This window comes from Alnus glutinosa, chromosome 3, assembly GCF_958979055.1.
Source record: "Alnus glutinosa chromosome 3, dhAlnGlut1.1, whole genome shotgun sequence".
NCBI lineage: Eukaryota > Viridiplantae > Streptophyta > Magnoliopsida > Fagales > Betulaceae > Alnus > Alnus glutinosa.
In genome coordinates this window covers 12225705-12239487 of record NC_084888.1, presented here as the reverse complement: position 1 = coordinate 12239487, position 13783 = coordinate 12225705, and the positions used below count along the sequence as shown (strand labels likewise).

Sequence of the window (13783 nt, the reverse complement as noted above, 5' to 3'; positions counted from 1 at the left end):
AGTGGTTTTTTAAGATTTTCATCAAATTGGCTCACCAAAATAACTAAAAAACTATTTTGGTGAGGCTATTAGGAATGCTCATAGTTCTTCTTCTTCTTCTTCTCATTTAAGATATTCTACGTTGCATTTACCATTGGTATTGGAATCCAATAGAATAAGTCTCCAAGAAGCGGTCCCCAATTAAGGTGTAGTTCAATCGGCTAGAGATTACGTACGCCTCATGAAGTGGATGTTACTAGTTCGAATCTTCACTGTCCCTCTTGAGTAGACATGTCAAAAAAAAAAAAAAAATTCTTCGAGAAGCGGGCTTCTTTAACCACTTAATTCGCGTAAGTCCCCAAGCAGGCCCATTTCAATAAGCCTTATGAATTGACTGAACCCAGCTAGACAGAGAAATATGAGCGCACAAACGGTAAAGAAATGTTGTGTCTACTGTATCATAATTTCTTGGACTACTAAAACCCATTTATTTTTTGAGGGCTAAAGAACATATGTCTACCGAAGTGGAGGCCGCGAAATCAAATTGACTTTCTATCCGACGAAGTGCAGGAAAACACTCCATAAATAGAAGTGAAGGGAATCACTCAAAAGGTATGTACATTCTAGCCAATCATTCTTCTTTTCCAATTTTCCTATAACTCATTCACTTCTGCATAAAAATATTGACCAAAACATCAAAGTGAACCCCCCCTTCCCTGGATCCCTACAAGACACATTGTGCTTGACATTTTTTCTCTTCACATATTCTCTCGATTTGAGATTTGGTGTGCAATCAACTGATTCATCAGTTGGCGTCGTACGCAGAAATCGCTAATTTTTGTTAATTCATGAAGATAAAAAGATCGTATGCCAAAAACTAGATCGATGAGTAATCTAAGAGACAATGTCGCATTACCCATCCCACCCAATCAACAAAATGAGAGAATTCCATAAGATCTTAGGCCTTCTACCCAGCCCAATCCTCAGAACCAAAGAATTTCAACAATCGAGCTCTAGTTGCAGTTTGATCTCACGGAATCTGAACATGATGATGCAACTCAACATGCAGAACAATTGATGTAACAGAATCTGAACATGATGATGCAACTCAACATGCAGAAGCTAGAATCGTCTTACCATAGCGTGCAGCGGACCAACCAACGCGATGAGGCGGAGGGAAATACATCAAATGACGAGAATGGAGCTCTGTCGAAAGGGAAAAGGACATGAGATTAGTCTCTCGAACATGAATTGAAGAGAAGGTGTGTATACCAGCACAAATTTGGCAGCTAATTAAGTTGATGCTTGGTTGAATGATTTTGTAGGAGATGCCTTGCCATGTATGATTTTGTTACCAAATCTACATACATTAATGAAGCAACTTATATAGAAGAAAAACAGACTAATGAATCTAGCCACATCATACCAAACGCACTGCCATGTTAATTCCAGCCAACACAAAACCCTAATTTTAAGCCCCAAAGTTATAAGAAAGAAGTAATCCATAATATTTGTTGAGATTTCACTTGTGACCAGTGGGTGGGTCGCGGAGATCCCCCACCCAAGGGAGAGATCCACAGCCGAGGGTGGCGAGGTGGATCTCACATTTTTTAACTCATTATTTATTTTATTTTATTTTTATTTTTATAATCTCTTTAATTTTTTATTTTTAAATAATGATAACGTAACTTATGAAACACATGGTAGTTGCTAACATATTTGGCGTGGCCATTAAGTTTTTGGATATAAAATGGACGGATGGACTAACTCCAATAATTAGACAACCCCAAGTACCTCATGAGATAGTTTCTTTAATGATTTTGCGTAGGTGTTATAAAAATAACTACAATATATGTGCTATAGTTTTTTCAATGATATAGATTTAATTTCTCTCTCTTTTTCTCAACGGTATAGATTTGATTTCTCTCTATTTTTCTCATAGAAAACTTGGAATTAAATCTAAACCATTGAAAAAACTACAACACAAATTTTTTTTACAGTACGTAAGCCAAATCCGATTTTAAAATCGATATGGCCATTCGATAATAGTTCAAAGCACATGAACCAAAATAACTTTTAACCCTATTTAAAAAGATAAGATCTAGCATATAGAGATGATTTGGGGTTTTCACTATCTTTTCTTTATGGGTCTTGGTGTTTACATTATCATAGAACCATTGTTTTTTATGATGCCCCCTTGGGCCTTGTATGTGTAATAATGGTTCATTAAGCTACACTTGTTTCTATTAGGGCTATGGAAATGCCCAATTTGCCACTTGGTACCTTTTTTTGACATGTCCACACAAGAGGAGTGATTCGAACTAGTGACTTCCGCTTTATAAGGTGTGGTCCCCAACTGATTGAGCTACTCCTTGGGGACTGCCACTAAATACTTGGTAGAGTATGCCAATGCTCATGGATTGTTTATTTATTTAGGAAAAATTGCCATTTATTCTTGTGGTTGGCCTAAATTATAAATTACTCTTTATGGTATAAAAATTAACTCAAAGGTCTCTGTGATAAGCGATAATGATAATTTACTCATTGAAATTAATTTTCATCCACTAATTTGACAGAAACCGTCAGATTTTCATGTGAGTCTAATAAAAATGTGACACGTGTTACATTTTAATAAAGAAAAAAAATATAAAACTAATTTTTTTTTTTTTTAAAGGAGTGGATGCTGGCCAGCCCTGGTTGGCAGCCACCCCCAGGCGCAGGCCACCCCCATGGGATCTAGGGGTGGCCCGTCCGCAAGCCACCTATCCTCTAAACCTTTCCACACGCTCAGGATTTTTTCTTCTACGACTTCTCCAATTGGTGCTCCGAACAGAAGGCCAAGGCACCTCCTGATGCTTTCCAATCCCATCTCACCGTCCGCCTCTTCATCTGCTGATTTCGAACTTCTTGCCACAACCAGTACGCCATTCAAGTCTCTAATTCTTGTTGGTATGGTATTGGGTTTATGTTTGATAACTAAGAAAAGGAAGGAAGAGTTGCCGAATATTTGTTTTTTGAAGATAAAAGTTTTTCTTCCAGAAAATTCTACCACAACACTCGCCTTCGTCCACTAAGGTTAATAAATAATGATACCCAATTTCTATTTTCTTTCTTTTTCCTCACTTTTTTCAGCTTCCAAAAGGAAAGTTAGAAATTTGTTTTCGTTGTCCTTTCACTTTCTTCTTGTTGCTACATTTGGTGGTTTTGGCAGTGTTCTGATGGCAGTGTGGTTTTCCAGTTTAAAAATGCGAGTGGGTTCGAAACAACTGATCAAGAAAAAGAGATTATTAACAGAGGAGGTAGCCTTCACCTCTAGATCCCATGGGGTGGCCTGCAGGCCACACCCTTCCTCTTTTTTCTTTCTTTTTTTTTTTTTTTTTTTTTTTAAATAATTTTTTAGTTTTATATATTTATTATTATTATTGTTATTATTAAAGTGTGACACGTGTCACGTTTTTCTTGAGCTGAAGTGACAACCTAACGGTTTTTGTCAAGTTTGTGGACGAAAATTGACTTTAGGGAGTAAATTTTCATTATCGCCTAACACAGGGACGCCTGAGTTAAATTTTATACCACATGGAGAAATTTATAATTTAGGCCAACCACATAAACCAATATTTCAATTTTCCTATTTATTTATGATATTCAAGAGAATGTGTTGTTATATCTTGTTATATCAACAAAATTGTGTTGGAACTTCCTTATGCTTGAAAGATTAAACTTTCTATTTATTGTGAATTGTGGCAGTTTCTTTCTGCTCATTTTTTCAAGATCAACTATGATACAGCTATTAGAGATACCTTATCTACGCAAGCAGCAGTCTGTAAAGATTCTAGAGGTTATATTATTAAATATTTTTCTCCCTGCACTCTTATTTTTGGTGAAGCTCTCGCAGCTCTCTTGGCAAATCATTTGGCAATCCCTCCAAGCTTATCTCATTTTATTTTGGAAGGTGACTAGGTTACAATTGCTCTTGCTCTTCAATTGCTCGCCATCACTCAAGACTGGTTGATTGCTTTCACTATTTCCGTTATTCATTCCATTATTTTAACTTTCATTAGCCGGACAGTTCGAAAAGTTAACTGAAGTGTAAACTTCTATGCTTATCATGTGTCAATTTGGGCCGCAACTAGAATATTTTTTGGTTGCATTTCCATCCTTTCCCATTTTACTAGTTCTTTTTCTATTTGCAGTGGAAAAGATTCTCCCTCTTTCTTCTTTTGTTCTTTAGTTTTGTTGCTACTCTTTGTACTTAAATTAAAAAGGAAAAGAAAAGAAAAAAGAATAGAACCTAAAGCATCGTAAGTCTTACATCATAGTATACGGGTTAGATTCTTTAGAATCCATTTCTCAACTCCTAGTATGGGTTTGTGATTTCAAAAAGTGCGATTTAAAATAATAATTTTAAAATGCGCGATATGAAAAAGTGATTTTTAAAAACGCAATTAAGCGTTTGGCAAAATCGTAGTTTAGCCTTTAAAATCCCGCGTTTTCAAAAAAACACTCTCTTACTTGCAGTTTGAAAATGCAGATTTTTTGCGTTTTCAAATTGCAATTTTTAAAAACGCAGTTCCCAAACGATTTATGTCATGCGATTTGGTTTAAAATCACACTTATTGTCTATGAAATCACAATCACAAATGCCCCTTGAGCCTAATCCTATAAAAATGTATAGCTTCTTCTTCTGTTTTTGTATTTTGTATTTTTTTTAGATTACAGTAACCTTATTCAAAATTAGTCTTGACAGTTATATATCATTGGGCGTTGAATTATTCATTCATCATACTTTCTTTCCTCGGTATTTTTTCACCAAATTCCTACATTAAACAAACTATATATATATATATATATAGTTTGCGATTCTACTTCACCACAAACCCACAAATCGAAGATGCTGACAGATTTGTTGGCCAACACCTTGTACCAGTCATTCCACGAAGCTTCAAGATACCCTTACGCTTACGCGGAGGGATTAATGCAGCAGCCGATGCCATAACTAAATTTATTTGCAAAGATTATATAGGATGTAATATGAGTATTGAATGTTAAAGTTTAGTTTGTTTAATTTATTTTATTTTTGAACAAGAGTTTATCACATAATTAAATAATTTGTTCAAATTCTGTTCATTTTTTATTTTTTTTAACAAGAGCTCAAGTTTGTTCGTGAGCTACTTAATTAACTTATTTATGCCATATATAGTAAATATTGTGATTGCTCATTTTATTTTATTTTGTGTGTATATATTCATACTGGTTATTAATTATTTAACTACGGTTAAAATTTATTTTCTGAGTAATTAGATAAATTAATTAAAATCTTAAATAATCTAATCTCGAGTTTATATGTTTATCTTATAATATGTATATAAATTCAATACACAATATATGTACACATAAACACACATATATCTATATATATCCAGACTCATAATTACGATAAATTCAAGTTAAATATATTAGAGCATTAGCAGCCGCTTCCCTTAAACTTTTTATTAATTTAGGAAACTAAACCACTTTTTGCTTCCCTATTTAAATGCACTCCGATATACAATAGCTTTCTTTATCATTTTCCTATACTGTTTAAATATTCTTTAAATTAACTATCAAGAGAAAGTGGAAGAAAAGAAAAACTATTCAAATAATATTATAAAAATAATAAAAATAAAATTATACGAAATTATACGAGTTCGATCGATCGTTAATAAACAAGACTAAAATTTGTTCAAACTTTGTTAATTTAAAAAAAGAACCGATCAAGCCCATACTTATACACGAGCGGCTATTCTAACACGCTGAGGTCCCACTAATTAACTAATATTGGTATATACGTAGTATATGATTCCATTGATGAGGGTATACGGCATCACTACTAGCCTGATTTGGAACTTATCAGAATAACTTGCTCATAACGTACGCTACATGTAGCTTCTAGGCCTGACCAAATATTTTGGAAAAACCCAATAGACACGCATATATATACGGTCACGTATGTTAATTTTGACCCACTCAATCTTCGTATAGTCCACGTTCACCCACATAAATCCCCCATGTAATTTCTTGCAATAAGTATAGGGTAGTACCGATTATTATTTTCTCAATTTTAGATCGAAGGAATAAAAAGTTACAGCAAGTGACTAATTATATATATATATATATCAAGAATTTCTCTATAGTTTGACCTATTAAAACTACTTCAAATTCATCTTAAATAAAACGTGTCTTATTCCTTGACCAGCTTTTGATTATAAGTTAATTAACCTGAGCCGCGTTGTTCAAGTAAAACAGCTGAACGGTTCTTTGCCAGTTCTGAGAATTGGGCTAACCAGACACGTATCGGGAAGTAAAAGCTTTCCAAGCTTTGCTATTGAAAATTTATGACGATATTTTATTTCCACCAAGTTGTTGCCCACATATATGCTTGTCTCCATGCATGAATGCAAACCTAATGATATATTCCTATAACTTAATTCAACCATACTCGTGTTCAACGAATTAATGGACGGTTTGTAGTGTTCAACGTACGAATTAATTCGAAGTACGCGTGATAATTCGTATTCGTGCGCCAAGTTCGAATCGTGTCAATGCATAAGTATAAGATTATATAGATCAACTATAATCCGTCCTATTTAATTAAACATGTCAAATCTCTCAACCATAACCCTCTAATTTTGTATTTGGTTTATGTCGGGTTCGAGGGTCATGTTAAAAAATTGCCTGCCATTATGTGCCGTTTTGGGTTCGGGTCGTGTCGAGACATGAGTATAAGACTATATATATGTCAATTTTAACCAGACTCATTTAATTAAACAAGTCAAATACTTCAACCGTACCCTAACCCTTTAAATTTATATTGAATTTATGTCGAGTTCGGGGATCATGTAAAAAATCACATACCATTATGTCGCGTTTCGAGTTTGGGTCGTGTCGAAGTATATGTACAAGACTATATATGTCAACAATAATCCTTTAATTTTATGTTGAATTCGTATCAAATTCATGAATCGTTTAAAACATTACTAGCACTACCCGTGAGCCATGCAAGTTCGTAATTACTTGGTTTAACGGTTTGTCTAATTCGATGATAATGTCATCTAGTCAGAGCTGAATCGGTAAACTGACCCAGAATTTCTACAAAAATCTGTTAATTAAGTCTGTGCGTATATATATATATATGCAAGTCCTTGATGTCATTATTCTAGCTTGTGGCCAGGAAAGGTGTGATTTGAGTTTAAGAAACTTCAACGTGAAGTAGAAACGTGTGATCTAGACTTGAAGAATGGGGATGGAAAATTTTACAAGTTTTTCCAACCGCGCGCCGACATATTCAATTGCATTCCAAGTTTCTGTTGCTTCTTCAATTGCAGCAACATTTATAAGTACTGAACAATGACATGACACTTCCCCCTACATGTCAAAAGCAATATCCAACCAAACCTTCTCTCTCTTTGAAACAGCATCGTTTTAAAGGCTACAGCAATGGAGGGAAAGCACAGCTTTCTCCATGGAACACTGGAAGCTACCATCTTCCATGCCACGCTTTATACACCGCCATCCCCTTTCAACGTAAGTACTGTTAATTATGTATATATGGATGGATATATGCCTGCATGTATGTATGTATGTATGTATGTCACGCCGTCTGCCATTTTGCAGTGTATATTTGCAAGCGGGAAGCCTGCCCATGTGACCATAGAGCTGGATGACAAGAAGGAAGCACAGACCAGAAACGAACTCGACCGCGTTTGGAACGAGACCTTTCATATCCTCTGCGCTCATCCATCCGATTCAACCATCACCATCACGATGAAAACATCATGCTCCATCTTGGGAAAGATCACCATCCAGGCCCATCGGATTCTCAACGAAGCAAGCTTGATTACTGGCTTCTTTCCTCTCCTCACGGAAAACGGAAGACCGAATCCAGAACTGAAACTGCGATTCATGTTGTGGTTTAAACCGGCAGCGTTCGAACTGAGCTGGAGAAAGATACTCAGTAATGGAGATTTCCAGGGGATGAGGGGCGCCTCGTTTCCGCAACGGTCAAATTGTCATGTGACGCTTTATCAGGACGCTCACCATCTCTCTACGTTCCAGCCTCCATGCTTTGATCCTCGTGGGGCTCCAAGAAGATTGTGGGAGGATGTGTACAAAGCCATTGAGGGTGCAAAGCACTTTATTTACATTGCAGGCTGGTCTTTCAATCCTAAGCTGGTGCTGGTAAAATATTGAAAACCCATCTAGTACTCTCTTTTTTCTTCTTCTTTTTTAATTTTTTTTAATTTTTTTTTTATTTTAATATTTCGAATAAACTTTACTTACCCCCACAATGTTTAGACATTTTTGCAATCATATTTTTAAAATTTAAAAAGTTACAATGTGAGGTTTTCATATTTTAAATGTTTACAATGTCACCTCTATCATTAAGATTAATTTAGGGTTAAATTAAACGGTTAATAAGTAAAATGTCTCTTATACACTGCAAAATTTATAAAATACAAAATTATCTTAATTAGATAATTTTGAGCAGTTGCTATGAGCCCGAGATTGCAGACAAGAAACCAAGAAGAAAGGGCTTCGGACAACCTTATCTTGCAAGCATCATCCATTGGGCAACACGTGTCCTAGTTCTTATTTTAGTTCTTATTTCAGTATTCCCTAAAACAGTATCTCCATGATATCTACAATCTTCCAGATTATCTTGAGGAGATTGGGGGCGTGGATTGAGGCTGGGTATTGTAGTGGGTCAGTTAGGGTGTTGATTCATGTTTTCCTATTTGGTTTTTGAGAAAGATGGGTTTGTTCGTGATGAAGTGGATTGGGAATGAGATTAAGAGGGAGAGGCAGTTAAAGTGGTTGGTCTCACAAAACCAATAAATAATAATATCTAGTTAAAATAGAGAAATTTTTAAAGAGTTTGATGTAAGAAATTTTTCAAAAGTGATAGATAAGATCAAAAAAGTAGATTTTTGGATTAAAATTTATAAGAAATTTGAATAGCTTGATACAGATTCACTAATATGCTTTTAAGCAGGTTCGGGATTCTCAAACTGATATTCCACACGCAAAAGGAGTAAAGCTTGGGGAATTGTTGAAGCAGAAAGCAGAGGAAGGTGTAGCAGTGAGAATTATGCTTTGGGACGATGAAACCTCCCTACCACTTATCAAGAATGAAGGACTAATGAGAACACACGACGAAGATTCCTTAGCCTACTTCACAAACACCAAAGTAGTATGCAAATTGAGCCGCAGATTACACCCAAAGGCCCCCCCGCTCTTCTCTCACCATCAGAAAACCATAACGGTGGACACCCGGTCGCACATTAATCCGAGCAACAGAGAAATTATGAGTTTTGTCGGCGGATTAGATCTCTACGATGGCCGCTACGACACAGAAAAGCATTCTATCTTTCGCACGCTCAATACAGAATCCCACTGTCATGATTTTTACCAGACAAGTATTGCAGGAGCTAGCCTTCACAGAGGAGGGCCGAGGGAGCCATGGCACGACGCTCACGCTTGTATCACCGGCGAAGCCGCTTGGGATGTATTGACAAACTTCGAGCAGCGATGGAGTAAGCAATGCGATCCTTCTTTGCTAGTCCCCGCCACCACCTTATCGAATCTAAGCAAGATTTCCTCTGAGAGGAACTGGAAAGTTCAAGTATTTCGATCAATCGACCATTTGTCGGCTACCCAAATGTTCAGAAACTTGACCGTGGAGCAGAGCATACATGAAGCTTACGTAGAAGCAATAAGGCGGGCAGAGAGGTTCATATATATCGAGAACCAGTATTTTATTGGAGGGTGTCGTTTGTGGGAGAAAGATAGACATTGCGGGTGCCGGAATTTGATCCCCATTGAGATTGCGCTCAAGGTGGCGAGCAAGATCAGAGCAAAGGAGAGGTTTGCAGTTTATATTGTGATACCAATGTGGCCAGAAGGGGGGCCGGAGAGTGAAGTGGTTCAAGATATACTGCACTGGACAAGAGAAACGATGTCAATGATGTATAAGTTGATAGGAGAAGCAATACAAGAGAGTGGAGAGCCGGGGCACCCAAGAGACTACTTGAATTTCTTCTGCCTGGCAAATAGAGAAGAGAAGGGTAATGAGGAGTTTCATCCTCCGCATCCCCCACACCCGTCAACACAATATTGGAGCGCTCAAAAGCATAGGAGGTTCATGGTTTATGTACACTCCAAGCTCATGATAGGTATGACTATAATTGATCTTCTAGTAATGTTGCATATTATCCCTTTGTCCTCCTTTTATTTTCCTAAAATTAATGTGGCTCTTAAAATTACCATTGGATCAAAATCTAATAATGATTTATTATAAATTCGATCAATGGTGATTTTAAATTCGATCAATGGTGATTTTAAGAGCTACATTAATTTTGAGAGGATAAAAAGAGAACAAATAAATGATATATAGCATTACTTTATATTAATACCTTGACGTCTTGGTTAAATTTTAGGAAAAGTTCACTTTTAACCTCCTTAAATTAATTATCGAATTTCAATCTTTCCTTGAATTTTAAAAATTTGGTAATGTGGGGTTTTAATCTTTTAGCTCTTTTCAATTATCCCATTTGTTGGGAATTTTTTTTTGTTTGTTTGTTAAATTCTAACAGATAAAACAAAAATGACCAAAATACCCCTTTATAAAATAAAAATTGCAAAAAATACCAACGGTGTGTCGGTGGATTTGCCTATTTTTCTGATTTTTATATTATTTATTTTTTGTTTTTTTTTTTTTTTATATATATTTTTTGAAACTAGGGGGTATAAATGTATTTTTATAAATCTTATGGGGTATAGCGAAAATTCTACTAGTTAGCCGTCTAACTTAAGCAAAAAATTTAAACGGTAAAAGGTAAATGAATTATGAAAGGGGTTGAAATGCAAATTTATAAAATTTAGGAAGAGATTGAAAATCGTACATAATTTAAGGGGTTAAGTAAAAGTTTTGCCAACAATTTAATTGCAATGAGCTTCATTAGGGGTTTGTTTTGGTTTTCTCTTATCTTCTTGGTAATTTCATTGTTAAATATATAGTTTGTTAATTAAGCCTTTAAGAAGTACTAATTAGCCTAAATAAAAGGGCACTGTCACAAAGAGTTCTTTGTTTTCCTGTAGTTTCTGTCTATATATAATCGCGATTAATTATATATTGACAATTAATGTATTTGTTGATTTTAATTAGCTCTATTTATATATGTTTCAGTGGACGACCTCTACATTTTGATAGGATCTGCAAATGTAAATCAGCGATCCATGGATGGCCAACGCGACACCGAGATTGCAATAGGATGCTACCAGACGTCCAAAAATGGGGAAGACAAAATGAGTGGTGGTGATATTCATGCGTACCGTATGTCACTGTGGTTCGAGCACACCGGACGCGCTGAAGAATTGTTCCGATCAGAGCCTCAAAGTCTGGAATGCGTGCAGAAAATGCGTTGTATCGGAGATCAGATGTGGAGAATTTACAGCGGTGAAGAAGTGGTAGACATGGAAGGCGTGCACCTCGTAACGTACCCTGCGCATGTAGCACAGGATGGCTCTGTGGAGGATCTCGTCGACAATGACGGTAATTTTCCAGACACAAAAACTCCGGTGAAGGGCCGGCGATCAATATTGCTCCCACCTGTTTTTACTACATAGTCACACAGAATTCAATCCCTTACAAATTCATTAATTGTTTAACAGAAATGATCATATTTGGCCTATTAATTCTTAACCGTGATGTAAGAGTTTTTACATTTATTTTATTTATTTTTTAATTATTTATTTATCTAGTACCGCATGTGCGGTAAAGGTGTTAAATGTGACAATGACATGAAGATTCACAATATCCGCTCGCTTATCCCACCGTTGTGATTACTCTACTGATTAGGGCAGCAATGGAATTGAGTACTAAATTTCCAGCTCTGTTTATTTTATTTTATTTTATTTTGAATATGAGGTGGGCTCCACTTTATTATTGAAATAGATAATTTGTTTAAATTTAATTCATTTATTTTTCAAACAAACTCGACTTTGTTCACGAGTTGCTTAATTAACTTATTCATTTCTTATATAAAATAAATATCACGGTTGTTTAATATTTTCATAAATGGACCAGGCTTAGGTACTGTAAATTTTTTTACAGCACCTATGATGTAGTTGATTAAGGGTTTGGATTTGAATTTAAACTCATGAATTCAAATCCAAACACTTGTATCAACTACAGCATAAAGCACCTAAGCCATATCTTTCGTAAATCCATACTAGTTATTATTTAATTAGTTAATTTTAACATTTTAACATTTGAGTTCATCATGAAATTAAAATAGTATTACAAAAAATAATAAAAATGAAGTTGTACGAATTTATATGAGCGGAGTTTATACAAGTATAGTTTAATTAATAATCAAATATAATTTTGCGTTCACGATTGGCTCATTTATTAAATAAATCGAATTCAAGTTAAGTTAAACAAACGGGTATAGAACGGGTTGTAACTTGTTCATTTGTAGCCCTCGTTGTGATTCAATTAAATACACATATTCATGTAAAGAGTTCCTTGAAATACGGAGTAATTATAAATGTCACATTCATGTCTTCCTTGTCTCTCCTGAAAACTGATGTGGCTTTTAAAATCACTATTAAATGATCTATCACAAATTCAATGATAATTTTAAAAGTCAAATCAGTTGAAAAAAAAAAAAAAAAAACTGAAAAAAAGGTATGAGGTTATAGCGGTTGTCAATTTTTGACACGATTCACAACTCCTATACGAAATTATAGGGTTTGAATTTATATTAAACGGGCTTGATAAATAAATCGTTTATGACCTGTTTAACAGTCAAACGTGTTAAATGATTTAACCCTTGACGCACAAATTGACCTCTCAACCCATATGTTTTTTTTTAAATAAAAAGAAAAGCCAAACAAACAAATAATTTGAATACACAAACGTAAAGCCAAATTTTTTTCTTATTCTCTCTTGTCTAATCCAAGGTTCTCTCTCTCTCTCTCTATCTTTTCAGAATCTCATATCCACACCTTTCATGAGTTTCATCGATGAAATAGTTCATGCCCTTTATGTAATGATAATGAATGAAGCACTCCTATCAATGATTGCCATCTTCGTTAGTTGATTTTTGTTGTTGATAATCAAAGTGATAAAATAGTTCACATACATTAGAATTGATGAAGCGGCCGTGCACATCCAGCTAAACAAATCAAAAAATTAAACATTAAAGAAAAAAAATAGGAACAGAGCCCAATCATAAACATATCTCAACACACATCCATATTACTCCAAAGAAAGACTCTCATTTGTTTGTTGACATGATTATACAATCACTATGCATCCATAATCATAGATTCTGAACGAAAAATGCTAAATGATAAGTCAGATTGTCAGGCTTCACCAAAAAGAGGAACTAGATGTCTGTGATGTAACACCAAGTTTGGTGGGTTTGATCAATGTAAATTTGTTTGGTTTGGAAGTTTAGTTCCTGAGTTGCTTGTTGATTTTTATATTGTTGTAAAGCTAAGTTTCTTGGCTAATTTTTGGAAGAATAGCTGATAAAATTTTTGGAATGAATTGGGAAAAAAAAAAAAAAAAATTGGATCGGGTCAGACGAATCGTGTTGGGTTGAAACAACCCAACACGGCCTTTAAGCTAAATAGGTCAGCCCAATCGTATTGGGTTACCCAATAAACTAGCATGTTGTGTTTGAATTTATTCGTTTGATCCATTAACTAAGCATGTCGAGGTCAAGTTGATCATAACGAATTTGTGTGCCAAGCGCCC

At 35.1% G+C, this 13783-nt stretch overlaps 1 protein-coding gene and 1 long non-coding RNA gene across 2 annotated transcripts; both read left to right on the top strand.

Annotated features, from left to right (window-relative positions):
• The first annotated feature begins 492 nt into the window (after positions 1 to 492).
• On the top strand, positions 493 to 3972 carry LOC133862921 (uncharacterized). Its single transcript, XR_009899336.1, has 3 exons — positions 493 to 591; positions 1049 to 1241; positions 3866 to 3972. It is a non-coding gene; the product is annotated as an uncharacterized LOC133862921 (long non-coding RNA).
• Positions 3973 to 7297: 3325 nt separating this feature from the next.
• On the top strand, positions 7298 to 11741 carry LOC133862382 (phospholipase D alpha 4). Its single transcript, XM_062298170.1, has 4 exons — positions 7298 to 7542; positions 7633 to 8196; positions 9011 to 10190; positions 11204 to 11741. Exons 1-4 carry the CDS (start codon positions 7456 to 7458, stop codon positions 11641 to 11643), a joined length of 2271 nt encoding a protein of 756 aa, XP_062154154.1. The 5' UTR covers positions 7298 to 7455; the 3' UTR covers positions 11644 to 11741.
• Positions 11742 to 13783: the final 2042 nt, after the last annotated feature.

Excerpts from the sequence above, each read along its gene's own strand:
- LOC133862382 (XM_062298170.1), top strand. The coding sequence starts at position 7,456 with ATGGAGGGAAAGCACAGCTTTCTCCATGGAACACTGGAAGCTACCATC. Across the intron at positions 7,543-7,632 it reads CACCGCCATCCCCTTTCAAC|TGTATATTTGCAAGCGGGAA; the intron begins GTAAGTACTGTT and ends GCCATTTTGCAG. Across the intron at positions 10,191-11,203 it reads ACACTCCAAGCTCATGATAG|TGGACGACCTCTACATTTTG; the intron begins GTATGACTATAA and ends TATATGTTTCAG.